Source organism: Brachionichthys hirsutus, chromosome 15 (assembly GCF_040956055.1).
Source record: "Brachionichthys hirsutus isolate HB-005 chromosome 15, CSIRO-AGI_Bhir_v1, whole genome shotgun sequence".
NCBI lineage: Eukaryota > Metazoa > Chordata > Actinopteri > Lophiiformes > Brachionichthyidae > Brachionichthys > Brachionichthys hirsutus.
Window position 1 is genome coordinate 12,877,070 of NC_090911.1, and position 20,650 is coordinate 12,897,719.

At 54.2% G+C, this 20,650-nt stretch overlaps 2 protein-coding genes across 2 annotated transcripts in view; both read left to right on the forward strand.

The window, feature by feature from the left end:
• Positions 1-6,738, forward strand: part of col6a1 (collagen, type VI, alpha 1) — a 9,442-nt gene extending 2,704 nt beyond the window's left edge. The window contains exons 2-16 of the mRNA XM_068749338.1: positions 170-264; positions 509-574; positions 654-704; positions 783-818; positions 887-949; positions 2,065-2,130; positions 3,104-3,139; positions 3,251-3,287; positions 4,453-4,461; positions 4,540-4,673; positions 4,754-4,860; positions 5,484-5,670; positions 5,750-5,921; positions 6,032-6,061; positions 6,134-6,738. Coding sequence (XP_068605439.1) covers positions 170-264; positions 509-574; positions 654-704; positions 783-818; positions 887-949; positions 2,065-2,130; positions 3,104-3,139; positions 3,251-3,287; positions 4,453-4,461; positions 4,540-4,673; positions 4,754-4,860; positions 5,484-5,670; positions 5,750-5,921; positions 6,032-6,061; positions 6,134-6,738 — 1,694 coding nt within the window. The remainder of the gene's footprint in view (positions 1-169; positions 265-508; positions 575-653; positions 705-782; positions 819-886; positions 950-2,064; positions 2,131-3,103; positions 3,140-3,250; positions 3,288-4,452; positions 4,462-4,539; positions 4,674-4,753; positions 4,861-5,483; positions 5,671-5,749; positions 5,922-6,031; positions 6,062-6,133) is intronic.
• A 4,937-nt stretch (positions 6,739-11,675) lies between these two features.
• On the forward strand, positions 11,676-20,029 carry col6a2 (collagen, type VI, alpha 2). Its single transcript, XM_068748528.1, has 30 exons — positions 11,676-11,751; positions 11,844-12,088; positions 12,532-12,894; positions 12,975-12,995; positions 13,085-13,150; positions 13,242-13,340; positions 13,421-13,447; positions 13,552-13,578; positions 13,657-13,701; positions 13,818-13,871; positions 13,971-14,033; positions 14,125-14,187; positions 14,265-14,318; positions 14,402-14,437; positions 14,517-14,579; positions 14,699-14,761; positions 14,859-14,921; positions 15,002-15,064; positions 15,156-15,206; positions 15,278-15,376; positions 15,448-15,510; positions 15,576-15,611; positions 15,691-15,736; positions 16,162-16,314; positions 16,403-16,497; positions 16,749-16,930; positions 17,013-17,191; positions 17,279-17,317; positions 19,277-19,611; positions 19,760-20,029. The coding sequence occupies exons 1-30, from the start codon at positions 11,676-11,678 to the stop codon at positions 20,027-20,029; spliced, it is 3,039 nt and encodes a 1,012-aa protein (XP_068604629.1).
• The last annotated feature ends 621 nt before the right edge of the window (positions 20,030-20,650 follow it).

Consider the following 20,650-nt stretch of genomic DNA (forward strand, 5'->3'; position numbering starts at 1 on the left):
GCTAGCATCTGTTCCTCCAGACAACTTCTGAGAGTCGAGGGTAGTCTGAGGAAAGACTGGCGTCCGGCATGAGGCGGCGCCGTGCGCGTCTCGGATCGGATCCACATTCGTTGGAAGTCTTTTCCAGTTTGCTTCTCTTCGGCTGAGTCTTGCGTTGGAACGCTTTTAGCGGCGCTCATTAACGCCGGCGTTATTTTCCAGGGCGAGGCCGGCAAGACCGGATCTCCTGGATACAGAGGGGACGAAGGCCCGCCTGGACCAGAAGTGAGTTCCGGTCCAGTCTGTCGAGTCGATGCTACCACGTAGCAACAAGCTCAACAGATCAACAGTGAAGAGCCCCTCCCCCTTTGTTCACACATAGATAACATCCTCCAAACGCGTTAATAAACATGTCACATGACACGTTAATAAACATGTCACAAACGCGTTAATAAACATGTCACATGACACAAACACGTTAATAAACATGTCACATGTTTCTATTCTCACGCTCCCTTTCTTCTTCCAGGGAGCCAAAGGGCCGAGAGGAATCAAAGGAGCTCCCGGAGACAGAGGCCAGATGGGGGAGAGGTGTGTGTGTGTGTGTGTGTGTGTGTGTGTGTGCGTAGGTGTGTGTGCAAAGATCCGTAAGCATAACTTTTTCTGACTTTCAGGGAGAAGATGGCGTCGCAGGAAACGGTACCGCAGGTTGTCCTGGTTTTCAGGTATGTGTTAACGTCTCGTCTCGTCTCCTCGTCTCGTCTCGTCTCTCGCCTCGTCTAATCCTGAACGTCGTCTTTCAGGGCTACCCGGGACCCCGTGGAGACCCCGGCGAGCCGGTAAGTGTCTTCCCTCAGAGTTCTGAATGAAATGAAGGAGTTCTGGACGTCTGCCGTGTGTCCCTCAGGGTAGCAAGGGGACCCCTGGACTCAAAGGAGACGACGGAGATGCTGGAGATCCAGGTCCCGACGTGAGTCTGCCCTCTTCCCTGTTTGGAGCTGCTCCTAATCTCGCGTTATCTCTCCCCGTCCCCGTCCCCGTCCCCGCCCCCGTCCCCGTCCCCGTGCCGACAGGATGTGAGTCACGCCGTCCTTTCATGGATGCTTTCCTCTCCTCTGTTTTACCTCAGATCTAACGCGACTTCCCCGGATTCGTCCCTCTTATTGTCCCCCACCCATCCGTCCCGCTCTCACACTAGTGACGGTCTGAGGACACTGAGCGCGTCTTTGGGAGGCTGGCGCTGAGCGTACGCAGCTGTGTGTGCGTGACCTCTAACCCCGGTTCGATTGGGCCGTGTTTACGGTGAATTGAAAGCTTCTCCTGCGTCTGCGTTCGGCGCCGTAAACACGCCGGTCCATCAGCGCCGCCGGCGGGGCTTTAAGGTGTCGGATCGGTTTACCTCTCAGCGCTGCAACGCTTTCTACAGCTGGAGCAGAAAACCAAGAAACAAAGAACGGGCTGAAACCACCACGGCAACCAGACTCCCCAGGAGCATTAGCATTTCCATTACAGCACCTATCAGCCTCACACAATGCAGTATTGACCCCTGTCCCCGAAATCCACAACCCCCAGACACACCTGGATGCAGCTCTGCATCACAGCTCACCTGAGGGTGGGGGCGGGGCAACAAGCATCCACCTTATGGTGAAGGGTTCAACTGCAGAAGCGTTTTCAACGGTTTGAGACGTCATTTATGGAAGTCTGGCATTTCATAATTGCGTCTTTAAGCTAAGCTAATATAAATAGCCGCTGCCTTTTAGTGGCGATATCTAAAAATGTTGAACGGTCTCCATCGGCGGACGCAGGCGATGGGAAGGAGGACGCCGTTCTGATCCGTCCCCCCCCGGAGGCCTCTGAACAATAACTGGCTTGTTCCTTCGTTTTGCGTTCCCACGTTCGGAAGTTTTGGGTTCTAAGTTTCGGGGAACGACGGGGAACCGCCTCGTCCGACTTTAGTGCCACGAGATTTATGATCTGCATTGTTTGAATATTTTCACATTGCACTCTGACCCCTACATGTTCTCTGACCCTGGCTGAAGTTCAGGCCCCTCCCTCTAAACCTCCAATCTTTCCCTCTTGTCTCAGAACAACGAACCAGGACCCCCGGGACCAAAAGGAGCCAAAGGTCACCGAGGAGCTGAGGGCAGAGCGGTAAGAACGTGTGTGTGTGTGTGTGTGTGTGTGCGTGTGTGTGTGTGTGTGTGTGTGTGTGTGTGTGTGTGAGAGAGAGAGTTGAGACAAGTCGAGTAGGGACGTTGTCTCATCCATTACGCTGCCGTCCTTTCATTGTGGACATAAATAAACGGACGCTTTGAGGTTCTGTTTAACCGGCTCTGGTTCTGATCGGGCTCTGGTACTGATCGGGCTCTGGTTCTGATCGGGTTCTGGTTCTGATCGGGCTCTGGTTCTGATCGGGCTCTGGTACTGATCGGGCTCTGGTTCTGATCGGGTTCTGGTCCTGATCGGGCTCTGGTCCTGATCGGGCTCTGGTTCTTATCGGGTTCTGGTCCTGATCGGGCTCTGGTCCTGATCGGGCTCTGGTTCTGATCGGGTTCTGGTCCTGATCAGGCTCTGGTTCTGATCGGGCTCTGGTTCTGATCGGGCTCTGGCTGCGGCTGAATGTTTGAATATCAGGAATGTCTCAAACTGAGGAGTTTCTGAGGAGGAAGGCTTTTCAGAGAGACGCGGTTCTAAGTAGAACCTGCTTCGGGTTCCGTGGAGCTGCTGGACAACCGTTCACGCTCTCCCTGCTTTCTCTTCCTCTTCCTCTTCCTGCTCTCCCTGCTTCCTCTTCCTCCTCCTCCTCCTCCTCCTGACGCTCTCCCTGCTTCCTCTTCCTCCTCCTCCTCCTCCTGACGCTCTCCCTGCTTCCTCTTCCTCTTCCTCCTCCTCCTCCTGACGCTCTCCCTGCTTCCTCGTCCTCCTCCTCCTCCTCCTCCCGGGATGTCCTTGCGTTTCTCTGAAACTGATTAACGTCGGTTTCGCTCGCCGCCCGGCGCAGACTCGAGCAGGAATGCGTGGCGAGGAAGTGGGTTAAGATCAAACAGCGTTCCGTGTTGGCTGGAAGGGAACCCGGGTCTCCCGGGTCTCCCGGTCCTCCTCACTCCCTTGTCCTCCTCCTCAGGGACCTCTTGGGCCTCCTGGACCAGCAGGAACCGATGTGAGTATGGAACCCATTTCTCGTGTTGGTTCTGAACCTGATGCTGTCGATCCAAACGCTCGTTGTTTGCCGGTTCCGTGATGTGATTGGTCGTTGTGTCTCCGCCTCCAGGAATGTGAAATTCTGGATATCATCATGAAGCTGTGCTGTAAGTCAGCTCCACGTGCACGTTGTGCACGGCGACACACACACGTGCAGAAATGAAGCGTTCCGATGAGGCCGTGTTGACCTAACCTCGTTGTGTTGCTGTCTCCTCTTCTCCTCGTTGTGTTGCTGTCTCCTCTTCTCCTCGTTGGGTTGCCGTCTCCTCTTCTCCTCGTTGGGTTGCCGTCTCCTCTTCTCCTCGTTGGGTTGCCGTCTCCTCCTCTTCTCCTCGTTGGGTTGCCGTCTCCTCCTCTTCTCCTCGTTGGGTTGCCGTCTCCTCCTCTTCTCCTCGTTGGGTTGCCGTCTCCTCCTCTTCTCCTCGTTGGGTTGCCGTCTCCTCCTCTTCTCCTCGTTGGGTTGCCGTCTCCTCCTCCTCTCCTCATTGTGTTGCCGTCTCCTCCTCTTCTCCTCCTCCTCTCCTCGTTGTGTTGCCGTCTCCTCCTCTTCTCCTCGTTGTGTTGCTGTCTCCTCTTCTCCTCGTTGGGTTGCCGTCTCCTCCTCTTCTCCTCGTTGTGTTGCCGTCTCCTCCTCTTCTCCTCATTGTGTTGCTGTCTCCTCTTCTCCTCATTGTGTTGCTGTCTCCTCTTCTCCTCGTTGTGTTTCTGTCTCCTCTTCTCCTCGTTGTGTTGCTGTCTCCTCTTCTCCTCGTTGGGTTGCCGTCTCCTCTTCTCCTCGTTGGGTTGCCGTCTCCTCTTCTCCTCGTTGGGTTGCCGTCTCCTCCTCTTCTCCTCGTTGGGTTGCCGTCTCCTCCTCTTCTCCTCGTTGGGTTGCCGTCTCCTCCTCTTCTCCTCGTTGGGTTGCCGTCTCCTCCTCCTCTCCTCGTTGGGTTGTCGTCTCCTCCTCTTCTCCTCGTTGGGTTGCCGTCTCCTCCTCCTCTCCTCGTTGGGTTGCCGTCTCCTCCTCTTCTCCTCGTTGGGTTGCCGTCTCCTCCTCTTCTCCTCGTTGTGTTGCTGTCTCCTCTTCTCCTCGTTGGGTTGCCGTCTCCTCCTCTTCTCCTCGTTGGGTTGCCGTCTCCTCTTCTCCTCGTTGTGTTGCTGTCTCCTCTTCTCCTCGTTGTGTTGCTGTCTCCTCTTCTCCTCGTTGGGTTGCCGTCTCCTCCTCTTCTCCTCGTTGGGTTGCCGTCTCCTCCTCTCCTCGTTGGGTTGCCGTCTCCTCTTCTCCCTGCTCAGCTTGTTGCGGTGAGTCGATTTTCATTCCCGCGCTGCTCAGCCCGCTGTGCTTGTGTCATGTGTGTGTGTTGCGTTGTGTGTCTCTAGAGTGCAAGTGTGCGACTCTGGACCTGGCCTTCATCGTGGACAGCTCCGAGAGCATCGGCGCCGCAAACTTCGCTCTGGCAAAGGACTTCATCATCACGGTGATCGATCGGCTGATCAAAGACCAGCAAGTCAAGGTACGGCAGGCACGCACACACACACAGACACACAGACACACACACACACACACGCTGACCGCGGCGTGCTTTTCTTGCAGTTTGCCGGTAACGAGTCGACGGTGAGTGTCGTCCAGTACAGCGGCTCTCAGGCCCAGGAGGCCGTGAAGCTGGGGGGGGGCGTTGGCAGCCTGACCGACTTCAAACAGTGAGTTCAGCCCGCTAGTCCGCGTCCTGGGAGGCCGTGTGGCCAGGTTCTGGTTCTGCACCACGGTCTGGGTCTGGGTCATTCTCAACTCGAGGAAAAACTCTTTTAGCTCCGCTGCTAATTCAGAGTGAATATAAGATCGGTGCTAACTCTGCAGATAGCATGGCTAAAGGACAGATAGCATGGCTAAAGGACAGATAGCATGGCTAAAGGACAGATAGCATGGCTAAAGGACAGATAGCATGGAATACAAATAGCTGGGCTTGAGATACGAAGCCCAGCTTTGTTTACATCGTTTTGTGTTTATGGTAAAATCACGATTAATTTTCAGTTTCATGTCTAAATATTTGCTCTCGCTCCGAGTTACTCGAGAAGTAGAAAAAAAAGCATCATATTTCATTGCAGCTGTGATCAGAAGGTAGTTAGCGTAGCGTAGCATGCTACCTGCCGCTCTTTAGCGCCAGTACAAATCATTTGTGAATTTATTAAACTGATCAATAAGCTTCATGGAGACACCAGTCTGGGGAATGAATCTGTCTCAAGGTGGGTCGCTTTGTCTCGGGGGCTTGCAGAACGTTTCACGCTTCATTGATTATTGATTATTGATTATTACTTGCGTTCAGGGCAGTCAGGGACCTGCGCTGGCTGGCTGAGGCGACGTACACGGGCGAGGCCCTGGCGTTCGCTCTGACCAACACCATCCAGCTGATGAGGCAGGAGAACCGGGTGGTTCTGGTTCTCACCGACGGACGCTCCGATACTTTACGGGACAATGTCCCGCTCACCGTCCTCTGTGGTAAAAACGTCCGGGTGAGCAGCATTCCCAGATAGGGCCTGGACCACAGCGCTGGAAGTCCCGCCCAACCTACCTGTGTCTCCTCGCCCTCAGGTGGGCGGGCTGGGAGTGAGGGACTACTCGAGCCGGCAGCCCAACGAGGAGCAGCTGGAGGAGGTGGTTTGTAAGAGCGACCCCAAACCAGGCTTCTCCTTCGTCCTGGACAACTTTGCCGAGTTGCTGGATGACACTTTCCTGCAGAACCTCACAGCCAAGATCTGCCAAGGTGAGCGAGCACACCTCAGGGTTCCGTCTGGTTCCGTCTGGTTCCGTCTGGTCCCGTCTGGTCCCGGTCCGTCACCGACTCCAAACGACTGTCTGTTCCTCTCTCTCCAGATAAGAGATGCCCGGATTACAAATGTCCCAGTAAGTCCGCCGTCGGATGGTAAATGGTTTGAGTCCAGAACCAGCATCCTGATCAGTCTCTCTGTGTCTCAGTCGCTTTCTCTGACAGCACCGACATTTTGGTGATGATGGACAGCTCGGCCAGCGTGGGCCAGAAGAACTTTGAGACGAGCAAGAACTTTGTCCACCGCTTGGCAGACCGCTTCCTGACAGCCGAGAGGCAGCGAGGCGCCTCCGTCCGAGTGGGCGTGGCCCAGTACAGCCGAACCGCCCGCATGGAGCAGGCGCCCACGAGCAACCTGACCCTGCTGGCTCATCACATTGAAGAGGCGGCCTTCCAGAACGACGGCACCAACGTGTTGGAGGCCATGGAGTTCGGCATCCGGAGCCTACGCGGGCGCGGCGACGCCTCCGGAGGCCGGAAGAAGCTGGTGCTGTTCTCCGATGGGCGGTCCCAGGCCGTCACCGAGGCCGTGCTGGAGAAGCGCGTTGGTGAGGTGGCCGACGCCGGGGTGGAGCTGTTCGTCATCTCTGTCGGCAGCCAGGTCAACGAGGCCAACCTGCGCACCTTGGTGAGCAGGGGGCGGCAGGATGACATCACCTACGCCCAGCGCCACCTGTTCCGCGTCCCAGATTACCTCTCTCTGCTTCGCGGCGTCTTCTACCAAACCGTGTCTCGCAGGGTGTCCATGCCCTGAGCGCTGCCCCCCCCCCCCCCCCCCCCCCAACAGGACCAACAAGCTTTAGATTTTTAGTCCCATTATTCAGTCGCACTCGTTTAAATTCACCGTGTTCGAGTACTTGTTAAGAAAAATGTCCCAAAAACGACAAATGATTTGTGGCAGACAAATGGAAAGGTAATCATCGATGGCTTGGGTTTCCTCCGGCCGGGCGCCACGTCCACCTGCTATGCTAACACGTTAGCTCAAATGATGACGTTTGTATGCTTGCCAAAGTACAAACCTTGCAGGCAAAGTTAAGGGCAGAAGGAATCCTGTCTCTAAAGTTCCTTGGGTCCCGGGGAGCCGGCTGTGAATTCCTCGGGTGGGTTTTTGCTCTGCAGCTCGCGTTCGGCTCGTCTGAACTCGTCTCCAATCACTCGGTCAGCGTGGGTCATGGAGGCTGGACCAAAGCTCCTTTCTCTTCTGGTTTGTGTTTGGGTTCCGGTCCCGCTGGTGGGCGGCGGCGGCGGCGGCGCACATCAGTCACCAAAAAACATGACTTCATTCCAGCCTGTTGAAAATGACCCCCCCAGGAAAAATAAACCTGGTTCTGATGAGGTCATCTGGACCCGACATACGTGTGTTCATCCATTGCACCGTTACATGTGTCGGGGGGGGGTTGCATGTTTAGGGGGATTGTCCCATGTACTGGGTTAACGAGTTCATACAACAAACACACACACTCTCCTTCATCGTACACTTTCTGTTGTGATGTCATCGCCGCGTCACTGTGATGTCATCGCCGTGTCACTGTGATGTCATCGTGGTGCTATAGTCTCAGTGTCGCCTCGACCTGTGTTGCTAAAGAAGATGTTTTTACCTGAGTACGAGCTCCTTCAATAAAGGTTGCCACACCCAAGTCTCAGCTCATTGTCGTCCATTCGACGCTTAGCTTAGCATGAAGACGCGTGCTAGCACAAGCATTAGCAATTATAGCTAACATAAAAGAAGAATTTATGCTCTCAATGATCAAAAGTGAAACTAAGAAGGGCCCGCCCCTCCTATCGCGTCAGCGCTGAATCCAAAGGTGGATTCTGATCCGGATTAAAATAAGGGGTGTGGCCCCTCCCTGACAGGTTCAACTTCAGATCAGAACAAATCTGAGTGTTCATTCTAGAGTCTCTAGAATGAACACTCAGATTTGAATAATGCCATAAATTACGTGTTTAAAATCGACTTTTCCGTTCACCTTTGACCCCCCAGAGGTGCTGCATTACAAACACGGACTCAGTCCATTATTTAAGTAGCAGCATCACGACTGTTTCGGTGTCGACCTGCGCCTGACGGTACCTGCCTGCCTACGTGCCTCTGAGCAGCACACCCCTCCCAGCTGATCTCTGATCTACCTGAAAGGAGAATTCCTCTCGGAGGGGTCAAAGGTGTATCAGTGCAGACATCTTCCTCATTGCTGCTGGACCGCACCCTCTTCCTCCTCCTCCAGACGCCGGATGAGCCGTCGCTGGGCGTTCCTGTCTCTCAGGAGGAGGACGCTTGTTTAGAGAGTCAGGACGTTTCAGCCGGGAGGCAGTTTCAGACAGACCTTCAAAGGGCGTTGATTTAGGGTGGAAGGGGGGGGGGTTGTTATGTCGCTAAGGTGTCCTCACTAACAGAACTGTGGGGGGCGGGGCGGGGGCTTCTACTGTACCAGAACTGCATTCCTCTGGACCGTTGATGAATCACTTCCTGTGTCAAAGTCATGTTTGAGCTTCTGCACAAATGAAGATTGTTCCACAGACCCTCCCTGCGTGTGCGTGTGTGTGTGTGTGTGTGTGTGTGCGTGTGTGTGTGTGTGTGCGTGTGTGTGTGTGTGTGTGTGTGTGTGTGTGTGTGTGTGTGTATGTGTGCGTGTGTGTGTGCGTGTGTGTGTGCGTGTGTGTGTGTATGTGTGTGTGTGTGTGTGTGTGTATGTGTGTGTGTGTGTATGTGTGCGTGTGTGTGTGCGTGTGTGTGTGTGTGTGTGTGTGTGTGTTCGTCTTTGGGACTGACTGGGCCACGGACGTTTACCTTGGCTCGCCGGCGGTCCGTCTTTGCTCCCGTCCTCTGGTGATTGGACGTCCCGCCGCCGTCCCGCCGCCGTCCCGACTGTCCAGCCTGTCCCACTGGACGCCGCTGGTATGACATAAGTTTTGCACATGGATTTGCCCGTGCGTGGGCGTGCACGTTCACGGTGCGCCTCAGTAACGACTCCCAGCTGCCCCTCAGAGCGGAAAGCACATCTGGAAAAGTTGTTCCTGAGAAATCCCGTTTGTTTGTTCTTAACTGTGATCTCTGATTCAGCATCCGGAAACTTCAGAAAGATTCCTGCTCCTCCGCTCACATCTGTCACATCTGCACAGACAGATTAGGGTCTTATTCTGTTCATCAGAAAACGTTATTAACCCCTTTGCTGTGTGGAACACGCTTAGGAACACGCTTAGGAACACGCTTAGGAACATGTTTAGGAACACGTTTAGGAACATGTTTAGGAACACGTTTAGGAACATGTTTAGGAACACGCTTAGGAACATGCGTGATCTCCGTGCACGTCCCTCTGAATGTTTGCACGTGACCTGAATGGACTCGTTCCATTTCTCTGCAGCAGAGAGAGAAGTAACAGCAGCGTTGGGAGAATCGGGCTCTTTATGATTCTGGAACTGATTATTCCCTAATCCCCCCCCCCCCCCCCCCCCCCCCAAGACTGAAAAAGCTCTTTTAGTCCATGTGAAAGAAAGAAAGAAAAAAGTAATGGAGAGAGAGAGAGTGGTTTACACGGGAGGGAGGCCATTCCTGTTCTATGAATCACACTTTTAAGAGAGTCCAGACCCCCCCCCCCCCCACCCCCACCTCCACATCTCTCCATCACATGGAGGCTCCACTCCTCTCTTCTCTTTTTAAGGAAACAACCTCCCCAGCTGAGATGGAGGGAAGAACTTCAGGGTGAGTTCTGGTCATCAGCTGCCGCCCCCCCCCCATCCAGAGAATCGGTCCTGGAGGCTGTCGGTTCTGACCTCAAACAAACCCGACTCATTATAGACACAATCCATGAGACAGAGTCCAGCTGAGGAGGACGAGGGACTAAAACCGCCCCCCCTCTACGTCCCGTCTCGGAGCTGGAGGACTGACCCAGTTCTACTTCAGGAGGATCTGATACTAAAGGCAAGCGTGCGAGGCCCCCATGGCGGTCTCTGCAGACCCGGTCCACTGAACTGTCCCCGGCCCCGTCTCCAGGCTCATAGCCTGTTCCAGATGTGAAAGCGTCTTCCGGATCGTCCCTCCGGCATTCTGGTGAAGACATTAGTGGCAGCGGTTGTGGTGAATGCATGGGGGGGGGGGGGGGGGGTTCAGCCCCCAGCGTTCAGGATGCGGACCCCCCACCCTGCTGACAAACAGACAAAGTCGTGCTAATAGTAAATGAGCAGCTGAAGCCCATTTGGGTCCAAACACGGACAGCCTCGGTGTTTACTCCGAGTGTAAACTCCTCTTCCTCGCCTGTAACTGGAACCAGACCAACGGGCCGAGTGGGTTTTATGACCATGGGGGGGGGGGGGGGGCTTTATTTAATTCTGATTCACACATGTTTGTCCTGAAGACCTCCTAAATGATCTTTCTCAGGGACATGAAAGCTCAGATGTGGGGGGGGGGGGCAAATTACCGCGTTGGCGTTCCAGGTGAATCCGAAGTGCGCGTCAGCTCTCCAGATGTGCTTTGGCGTAATTCTTCCCAAGTAAACCAGTAACGCTGGGACAATGCGTTGCGGGTGCCCGCGCGCGCACGCACGAGCTCCCGCGGAGCCGTGGCGCCTCCAAGCGGACAGCGGCTTCCACTGCTGGGGTGCGCCGTGCGCGCACAGGAGGAGGGATCGAGCTCGTCGCTGGGGCTGCAGAGGAGCAGAGCGAACGGACGCGCATCCAACTCCAGATTCTTCCTCCTGCGTCCTCCTCATTCCTCCGAGGAGAAACCACCAGAGGGACAGCTGAGGACGTTCTGAACGAGTTGGAAAGGGTAAGCGGCGCCTTTACGCACAGCAATGCACCAATCTGCCACTTGTCTCTCTGCTGTTTGTGCGTGTTTGTGCGTGTTCGTGCGTGTTTGCATGTCCGTCAGAAATGACCGACGTCTCTCAGCAAACCAAACTGCCGTACAAAAACACTTTTAGTGCGTAAAAACGCAAACTATCCAGCTCGAGACAGATCAAAGCCGGGGGGGGGGGGGGTCCTTCATTCTCTTACCGCTCTTTACTTCTTTTGCGCGCTTCGCCTGTGCGTGGATGGTCCCCCTCCCGTGGATGTTCCCCCTCCAGAGGAAGACGCTTTGAAACATCTGCAGGAACGATGCCTCCGCGGCGCGCACCGTGTCTGTCCACCAGAGGGAGACAGAGCAGAGCGCGTGACCGACGGCCGCAGCGTTTACACATTGATGGTTTCTTCATTTAGTTTAATGGATGATAAAATGATTTGTTATATGATCGATATTTTAAGAACTACTCCGACATTAAATCATCGAGTTTTATTATCTAAAATGTAATTTATTGATTTACGTTTTGTAGTTCTGCCCTTGTGGGTTCTATGAGGCAGACGGGCGGGGGGGGGCTCTCTGGGTTGGGGTCCCTGGAGTAGAGCCAGTGGCGCCTCCGAGTGTCCGTTGGTTCAAAATGGAAGAACTGAATTTGAATTCGTTTGTCTTTGTATAAACGATAACGGTGGGTGTGCCAGCGCCCCCTAACGTCCGAACCCGAACCCGACCCCTGACCCAGCTTCGTTTCCACCCAGCGTCACGTCTGAAGTATTCTCCCTGACGATGATGATGAGGATGTGATGATGTCATTGGTCAGACCCGTTTCCCTCGCGGCGTTCTAAGCCAGGGTTCTGTCTTTGACAGCTTGTTGAGTTCTGATGACGGTTCCGTGTGTGCAGGCGCTGCTGTTGGAGAGGACGATGCCGGGCTCTGAGGTGGTCCTGCTCTGCCTCCTTTTCGGGGCCCTGACTCACGGCCAGCAAACGGAATGTTCCGGTGAGTTACCCTGAAACGGACCTTTAAGGGCAGCGAACCTTTGTGTGGAGCTTTCTGTGTTTCACTGTGTGCTTGTTGTGCGTCCTCTGCAGGGATGAACGAGTGTCCCATAGACGTGTACTTCACCATAGACACGTCTGAGACCATCGCCCTGCAGGAGCCGCCCCCCGGCTCGCTGGTGGAGAGCATCAAGGAATTTGTCAGGGTGTTTGTGCAGCGTTTAGACGATGCTAAGTTCAGAGGAGCCGTCCAGATCAACTGGAACATCGGCGGTCTGCACTTCTCCCAGGAGCAGAGAGTGTTCAGCCGCATTGGACCCAGGAATGACTTCCTCTCTGTGAGTGATGCCCCACCTGGACCACGTGTTCCTGAGACACGCAGGTGGTCCTCGTTGCTCTCAGGTGTCGATGTCCAGATGTGTGACGTCCTCTCAGTAACACGACGTCACACATTTAAACTCCTTCATGTCCGTTCTCGTAGCGCATTCACATCAATGGTGCTAATTCACACAGCAGCTGATTAGCTTAGCTTAGCACAAACACTTAAGGAAGTAGCTACACTGGATGCTTCCAAAGCTAGCGGCTTTAAAGCTAGCTAAAGCTAGCTAAAGGCAGCCAGCTTGGACTAAACTCCGCCCTGGCTGACCTTTAACAGCCAGATGATTCGTCTTCACACGTCTGGGTTTGTATGGTTGAGGCTTCAGCGTTCTTCAGATGAGGCCACGCCGTGAACATGCTGTCTTCTGAGCCCCCCCATGTTCTGATGGATTCTGTCACACAGGGTCTCAGTGGGATCCGGTACCTGGGGAGGGGCACCTACACCGATTGTGCCCTCACCAACATGACCCACGAGATGCTGCGCTCACCATCATTCCCTAAAGCCCTTCGATTTGCTGTGGTCATCACCGATGGCCATGTGACCGGAAACCCCTGTGGGGGCATCAAAGTGGCGGCAGAGAAGGCTCGCGACGAGGGTGTCCGAATATTCGTGGTGGCGGCATCAAAGACTGTCGAAGAGACCGGGCTCCGGGAGATCGCCAATTCTCCAGTGACCGTCTACAGGAGGGATTTCATGGCTGTGGATCTGAGCCAGGGCAGAGCCGCCGTACAGACGGAGACGATTGACCGCATCATCAAGACAATGGTAAGACACCAACACACCAAGCAGAGTTGGACAGGAAGTGGCACACGAGGATCAATGATCAATTTCTTTGGTCTTCACAGAAACATCTGGCGTATGTCGAGGTAAGAACGAAGACGCAGACAATGAACACAGCGATCCTAAAGGTTCATGTTCCGGACTGTCACCATGACGCCTGTCCTGTGTGATGCAGTGTTACAGCGTGTCCTGTCTGGAGACACCAGGACCTCCTGGTCCAAAAGGCCACAGAGGACAGAAAGTGAGCTTCAAGCAAATACACACCAACAGAATATTCACCCGGTCACTTTCATCCTCACGGAGGTTGTCCCTTTTTAAATCCTTGGCCGCAGGGAGCTAAAGGAGACAACGGTGAATCAGGTCCCAAGGGGGAGATAGGCCGTCCAGGAGACCCTGGTATCGAGGGTCCAATCGGTCAACCTGGTACCAAAGTAAGACCCGCAACAAATGCTGATTTGTTTGCTTGTATTTCTTCTGTCTTAAATGTTCCTTTGTTCTTTCCTCTCCGTAGGGAGACGCAGGTCTTAAAGGTGATAAGGTGAGGCATCACTTTCCTTTCTAGTGGACGACCTTTGTCAATGAATGAGATCAAACGGTCTCTGAAGTCGGGCGTAACATGACTGTTGTGCTGTCTGCCCACAGGGCGAGATCGGATCCCAAGGGAAGAAGGTGGGCTTCTTGTCTTTATTATTCTACAAGCATGTTGCAAAGCGATCGTTGTCCCTAAACGCCCCCTGTCTCTGTTAGGGCGTGGCTGGCATCCCAGGACGCAACGGGACAGACGGACAGAAGGTAGGTTGAAGCTAAACGCCAAGAATCATTGGATTTGTTTTGATTCTGGACATTTCTGTCTTTGACTGCTTTTGGAGTTTGGTTTCTAACAATCCGTCGTCACGTCTTCTTCTCAGGGTAAAATGGGACGTATCGGGGCTCCCGGCTGCAAAGGAGACCCGGGCAACCGAGTGAGTCCTTGGCAGTGATTTAAAGTTCTTAATCCATCGTGTTGTTTTGTGTTATTGCCTATTTAGAGTGTGTGTGTGTGTGTGTGTGATGCTTTGTAGGGTCCTGATGGTCACGCTGGCGATGTCGGCGAACGTGGTCCATCTGGAGCTGATGGGGACAAGGTACAGGGTCTCATCTTCACGTAAAACTGAAGGGAGCAGCCTCAAAGCTGTGTTAACTCCATCTGGGTTTGGCTTTGGGTCCCGTTTTAAGGGTGACTCCGGCCGCTCTGGGCGATCTGGTCCTCCTGGCACATCTGGAGAGCCTGGACCAGAGGTAAAGAGGAACGCACGGAGACGCTGCTGTATGTTGCTGAGGTGGTGAAAGACTAAGATCTGGCGCTTCTTCTCCAGGGAGAGAGGGGAAGTTCTGGCTCGCCTGGCATCCCTGGACTGAAAGGAAACGCAGTAAGACTCCTCACCACGCCGATCATTGGAGCGCACAGTCATCCATGCGTCATGGACCTCACCTGTGTGTTGCTTCTCCTTAGGGAGTTCCTGGACTTGCTGGAGCCAGAGGAGAGCAGGTATGATGAGAAACGAACCCTCACCTTCATGCTCGCCCTGCGTCTGTCCTGCTGTTTGTTCAGCGCTCTTGTTCTGTAGGGAAGAAGAGGAGACTATGGACCTAAAGGTGCTCAGGGGCCAGATGGATTCGGGGGCGACAAGGTGCGTGTTAATGAGCACGTTGTGGATTGTTTCCATGCTGCTCATTTACCTGAGAGCAAGGTTTTGGTTGAGATTCTTTGTCCCACCACTAGAGGGCGCGATGCTGATTATGTTTTCAGGGTGAAATGGGGCCGGAGGGTTTGAGAGGACTTCCAGGTGAATCAGGAAACAAAGGAGCAAATGTGAGATGAATTTGAACATCTATGCATGCAGGCTCGTAACAAACACCTGTAAACCCCACTGAGTAGCACCTGGTGTCTCTTTCTGTCCTCTGAACAGGGGGACAACGGCCTGCCAGGACCCAGAGGGGCACCGGGGGCATCAGGAGCGGCAGGAAGAAATGTAGGGCTGATCTTAGACTTCAGCATCGTGGAGAATATAATACAGACATGTAGCTCACATGAAGACCGTTTGGGCTACAGGGTTCCAGAGGTGACCCTGGGGATGCTGGACCCAGAGGAGGATCTGGACCACTTGGACCAAATGTGTGTATAATGGAGAGTGTGTGTGTGTGTGTGTTAGAAACGTCCGTTTTCCAGCTTCAGTTCCGTATCTGGGTTGTTTCTTTTTATCCAGGGAGACCCAGGACGACCCGGCTTCAACTATCCTGGACCCCGAGGACCATCGGTAACAGACGTTCAGGATCTGGACATTTGCTCAGTGATAAAACAGTCGAGTGATGAGGCTTTCCTGTTCAGGGTGAGAGAGGAGAGAAGGGCAACCATGGACCTCGGGGCAGCAGAGGAGACTGTGGTCAAAAGGGAGAGGCAGGAGACAAAGGAACCGAAGGAGAGTCCGTAAGTACCTCCTCACAGATGCACGGTGACGCAGCAGGCTGTGAAGTTTCATGCTAATTGTCCTGCAACAGGGTGAGCCAGGATCTCAGGGTGAAACTGGATTAAGAGGACCAAGAGGAAGTCGTGGGCGTGATGTGAGTATACAGTAAATCCAGAATAGCCCTGTTAGCATCACCTGCTATCCTCTCTTCCTCCTCAGGGATATCCTGGACCTGAGGGAGACCCTGGCCTCACCGTAAGAACATCAGACATCGTTGTGGTCACGGCAACAGAAACACAGAGGACATGATGGCTCTTAACATTTCTCCCTGCAGGAATGTGATGTCATGAACTACATCAGAGAGACGTGTGGCTGCTGTGGTGAGTCATTCACCTTCCAATCAGAACCTCAGGATGTCAAAGCGACGGCCGGCGTCACCAGTCTGGTGTCCCGGGAGACGTCTCGAGGCTTCCTAAGGTCGAGGTGTAAACGCTTTGCTCTGCTTTGGCGTTGAACCTTACGGCCGTAACGTGCCGAGTCGAGTGGTGTTCAGTCAATTCTAGATTAATCTCGCCCTGTTGTTGGTGGCGAGAGTAACGGGCCGGCGCCCGACAACAAATCGACCAATCACAGCCATCCTTCGGCTGCTCCAGACTCACGCCGAATGTCTGTTTTCAGGTTAAACTATTCTCGACTGCACACGCAGTTTCTGTGAAGCCCCTAAGCACCCAGTCCTTTGGTTGCCACGGGGACCAAGTCAAGGTCAGGATGTTCAGATTGGCGGTCTGTGTTTTGTGTCCTGCAGACTGCGAGAAGGTCTGCGGCGCCCTGGACATTGTGTTTGTGATTGACAGCTCAGAGTCCGTGGGTCTGACCAACTTCACCCTGGAGAAGAACTTTGTCATCAACACCATCAACAGACTGGGATACCTGGCCAAAGACCCTCAGTCAGAGACAGGTAGGCATGCAGCGTCCTCTGGATCCTCGAACGACAGCACGGTATCGAGACGGCGTCCAGTTTTGCGTTGACATGCTCGTCTTCCCAGGAACACGCGTGGGAGTCGTTCAGTACAGTCACAGCGGAACCTTCCAGGCCATCAAACTCGATGACCCCAAGATCGACTCGCTGTCTGCCTTCAAGGTCTCAAACAGACACTCAAACGTAGACACGATGTTTTTATTTTGTCCAAATGTCCCTCAAAAAGCCCGAAAGCAAGAATGAACTGATCTAATCGATCAATCAGAAGTTGATTATAGACAGATTAAAGCGATGGTTGAGAGACCGTAAAAAGACGCCATTGAGTAAAATGTCTCCACTGGGGGACATGTTCTTTCATGATCCTGGACATGAGCTGATGGAAGGGATGTCCTTTGTGTCCTTTGTGTCCTCAGGATGCAGTGAAGAGACTGGAGTGGATCGCCGGAGGAACGTGGACGCCATCGGCTCTGAAATACGCCTACGACACCCTGATCAGGGACAGCCGCAGAGCCAAAGCCAAGGTCACCGTCGTGGTCATCACGGACGGACGCTTCGACCCCAGAGACGACGACTCTCTGCTCACCTACCTGTGCAGGTGCCTGATGCCGGGGCCGTGTTGGAACGAGCGTTTGTGGGTGACGTCTCTCACTGTTGACTCTGGTTCTGTACCGGGGCAGCGATCCCAACGTTGACGTGAGCGCCATCGGTATCGGAGACATGTTTGACCAGCTTGAGGAGAACGAGAGTCTGAAGAGCATCGCCTGCCAGCGGGACGGCAGGGTGCTGGGCATGAGGCGCTTCGCTGACCTGGTGGCGGAGGAGTTCATCGACAAGATCGAAACCGTGCTCTGCCCAGGTACCCTTGCATTCCTGTAGCGGGCCGAGGGAAGCCACTTTGGTTCTGTCCTCTGTCCCTGACTTCCTGTCCTGCTTTTTACTTTAGATCCCGTCGTTGTTTGCCCCGAGCTTCCTTGTAAATCAGGTAAGATTCTACCACATGGTCAACAACAACCCTGAGCACATAGAACACGCGTGACCTGGAGACCCAGCTTGCTTTATCCAGCATACGGTAACCTGAAGGGTTAGGGCAGAGACTCGACAGACACTCTGGTGTTTGGATAAACCCAGACTTTGGGCTAGAGCTCCTTTAACGCAGCTCCTTTGTGCTTTTATTGCATTCAGCCTTCCGGTAAATATTGAAACGGAACCGGTGGTTCCGGGATGTTCTGCCTCTGAGCCGGTGCTGAGGAGGATGGGCAGGCATGTGACGTTCTACCGATGTGTCCTGTAGTCCCTGGTCTTGAGTCTTAAACTGGGTTCTACACGTCTGTTCTATTTCATCGCCTTTATTTGAATGCAGTTCATTAAAGCTTCTGTAAAATCGCGCCTGGTTAGCACCTCCGTTAGCTGTATTGATGCGTCGTGTCTGTGGGACCCCGCCCACGATGTTGTTCCACCCACTTGTTTCAGGAGGGGGCATCACTGCGGGGCAGGCCCCTCCCCCCTGGGAGCCACTGGGGGAGGAAGGGAGCGCCTCATTGGTCCCCACCTCTTTGGAGGGTGTGGCCAGCCTGCTGAGCGGCCTGGGCGAGCAGCAGCATGGGGTTGCCGTGGCTACCATGGCGTACGCCGCCCAGAGAGCCAAGCTGGCCCAGGGAGTGGCCAGGCAGCGGTGGACTCAGAACAAGCCTTAGGACTCTGCTAATGCTCATATGCTAACCGTGCTAGCCCGCTGTTATGGAGGCCAATAACTAATCAGCGTACTGCTGGACATAGAAGAGACTTTATTCAAACGTTAGGCCTTCTTTTAACTCTCTGTGTGCAATACAGAAGATTGCATGACCTAAAGCTGACCCGCTAGCAGGTCAGACGTACGGTCGGACCAACCCTCAGATGGTGCTGGTTCTGGAGTAGAGCTGACCCGCTAGCAGGTCAGACGTACGGTCCGGACCAACCCTCAGATGATGCTGGTTCTGGAGTCGAGCTGACCCGCTAGCAGGTCAGACGTACGGTACGGACCAACCCTCAGATGATGCTGGTTCTGGAGTAGAGCTGACCCGCTAGCAGGTCAGACGTACAGTCGGACCAACCCTCAGATGGTGCTGGTTCTGGAGTAGAGCTGACCCGCTAGCAGGTCAGACGTACGGTACGGACCAACCCTCAGATGATGCTGGTTCTGGAGTAGAGCTGACCCGCTAGCAGGTCAGACGTACAGTCGGACCAACCCTCAGATGATGCTGGTTCTGGAGTAGAGCTGACCCGCTAGCAGGTCAGACGTACGGTACGGACCAACCCTCAGATGATGCTGGTTCTGGAGTAGAGCTGACCCGCTAGCAGGTCAGACGTACGGTCGGACCAACCCTCAGATGATGCTGGTTCTGGAGTAGAGCTGAAGGAGTTGGGTCGCTGTCTCGGTGTCCTACATGTCGCTTCTCCGGCCTCGCTGAAGGTTTGCGCCGTGTGAAGCTCAGTAGCTCCAGAATGACTCCTCGTTTCCACTGTGACTCATGAGCTAGCTGACTCACTTCTGCTTTGCTGTTTTGCTCGTATCCATGGTTACAGCGTTGGGTTCCATTGGTAGCGCAGTCGGAGCCAGAGGTTGTTGGATGTGGATATTTGGTTGGTGTCTCCTATGGCCTTCCCTGGGGCATGTCTTCTAAAGTAGAACCGCAGCAGAACATGGACCAGATGTTCTGTTCCCAGGCTAGCTTGCTAGCTTGCTAGCTTGCCGATGTCCGCTGTGTTCACGTGTCAAATCATCTCCAGAGAATTAATTGATTGAGCAAATGAAATAGAGAGTTTTCTTGTTGAGGCCTGTACCTACACTTGAGGGTGTGTGTGTGTGTGTGTGTGTGTGTGTGTGTGTGGGCACGCACCCTGTTGCAGTCTCTTGTTAGCTTTGCCTACTCCGACTGAAAGCTTGATGTACTTTGTGTTCCAGAACCCGCGGTGGCCAGCTGTGTTCGGCGGCCAGTGGATGTGCTTTTCATGCTGGATGGTTCCGAGAGGATGGGACTGGAGAACCACCGGCGGGCCAAAGAGTTCATCGAGAACGTAGCTCGCCGCCTTAACCTGGCCAACGGCCAATCGGATGAGAGGAATGCTCGCTTGGCTCTGCTGCAGTACGGCAGCCCGAGCGAACAGCGGGTGGAGTTCCCGCTGACGCACAATCTCACGCTGATCTCTGATTCGCTGGCGGCGGTGACCTACATGGACTCTTCCTCGGCTCTGGGCAGTGCTATCATCCATGCTGTCGACAACGTGGTGGTTCCAAAGGTGCAAACAACCAAAGCACGCCTGCAAATCAGAGTCAAGCATCAGTTGATAGGCTTTGGATTAGCTGCTCGTCCCTTAATGCTAAGCTAAGCTAATTGCCACTACTCTGGTATTTAACTGACGCTTTTGCATCGCGTTGTGTCTCTAGCAGGGAGACCGGTTGGCTCGCCGCAACGCCGAGCTGGCGTTTGTGTTCATCACCGACGGCATCACAGCCAGCGAGCAGCTGGACGAGGGCATGAGCGCCATGAGACGAGCGGAAGGCGTTCCTACGGTGGTCGCCATAGGGACGGACACAGACGAAGACGTCCTGAGGAAGGTGTCGCTCGGCGACGCGTCGGCCATCTTCAGAGCCGCTGACTACACGTTCCTGAGCAAAGCCTCGCTCTTTGAGCGCTTCATCCGCTGGATATGCTAGTGAGGAGCATTTCACACATCACAGAATTAGAATCCGCACAGTGACAGAAGGGCCAGCGCCTCCAGCGCACACGAAAACCAAGTCATCACGCCAAAGCGTTCACAAGACCCGTCCGTCCGTCACGAGTCACCGAGTCGGTCGCGAGGCTTTCCACGGCTGCACGAAGCTCAGGTCGTTAGATCATTAGTCACATCGGCCGATCTATAAACATGAATTCAATAGCATGAGCTACGCTAATACACAAAGCACAGTCTCACACACTGTGTGTGAGAGTTTGGCCTATCCATCCACCCCAACCGAAGCAGACTTATCAGGTCTTTATGCTACCTTCATCACAACCCCTAACCTTCATCATGACCCCTAACCTTCATGACCCCTAACCTTCATCGCGACCCCTAACCTTCATCGCGACCCCTAACCTTCACCGCGACCCCTAACCTTCATCCCGACCCCTAACCTTCATGGCGACCCCTAACCTTTTGCCCCCCTCCCACCTTTGGCGGTGGGCGGGTCTTTGACAGACTTTGGCGTGAGGCTGGGCTTCGTGTACACAAACAGAGGAATCATTTCTGGATATCGATCACTGAGATCCGGCGGACTCACAAACATAGGCATGCAATC

Coding starts and splice junctions, on each gene's coding strand:
- col6a2 (XM_068748528.1), top strand. CDS start 11,676: ATGCCGGGCTCTGAGGTGGTCCTGCTCTGCCTCCTTTTCGGGGCCCTG. Junction 14,319..14,401: donor CTGGACTGAAAGGAAACGCA/GTAAGACTCCTC, acceptor GCTTCTCCTTAG/GGAGTTCCTGGACTTGCTGG. Junction 15,065..15,155: donor CTGGACCACTTGGACCAAAT/GTGTGTATAATG, acceptor CTTTTTATCCAG/GGAGACCCAGGACGACCCGG.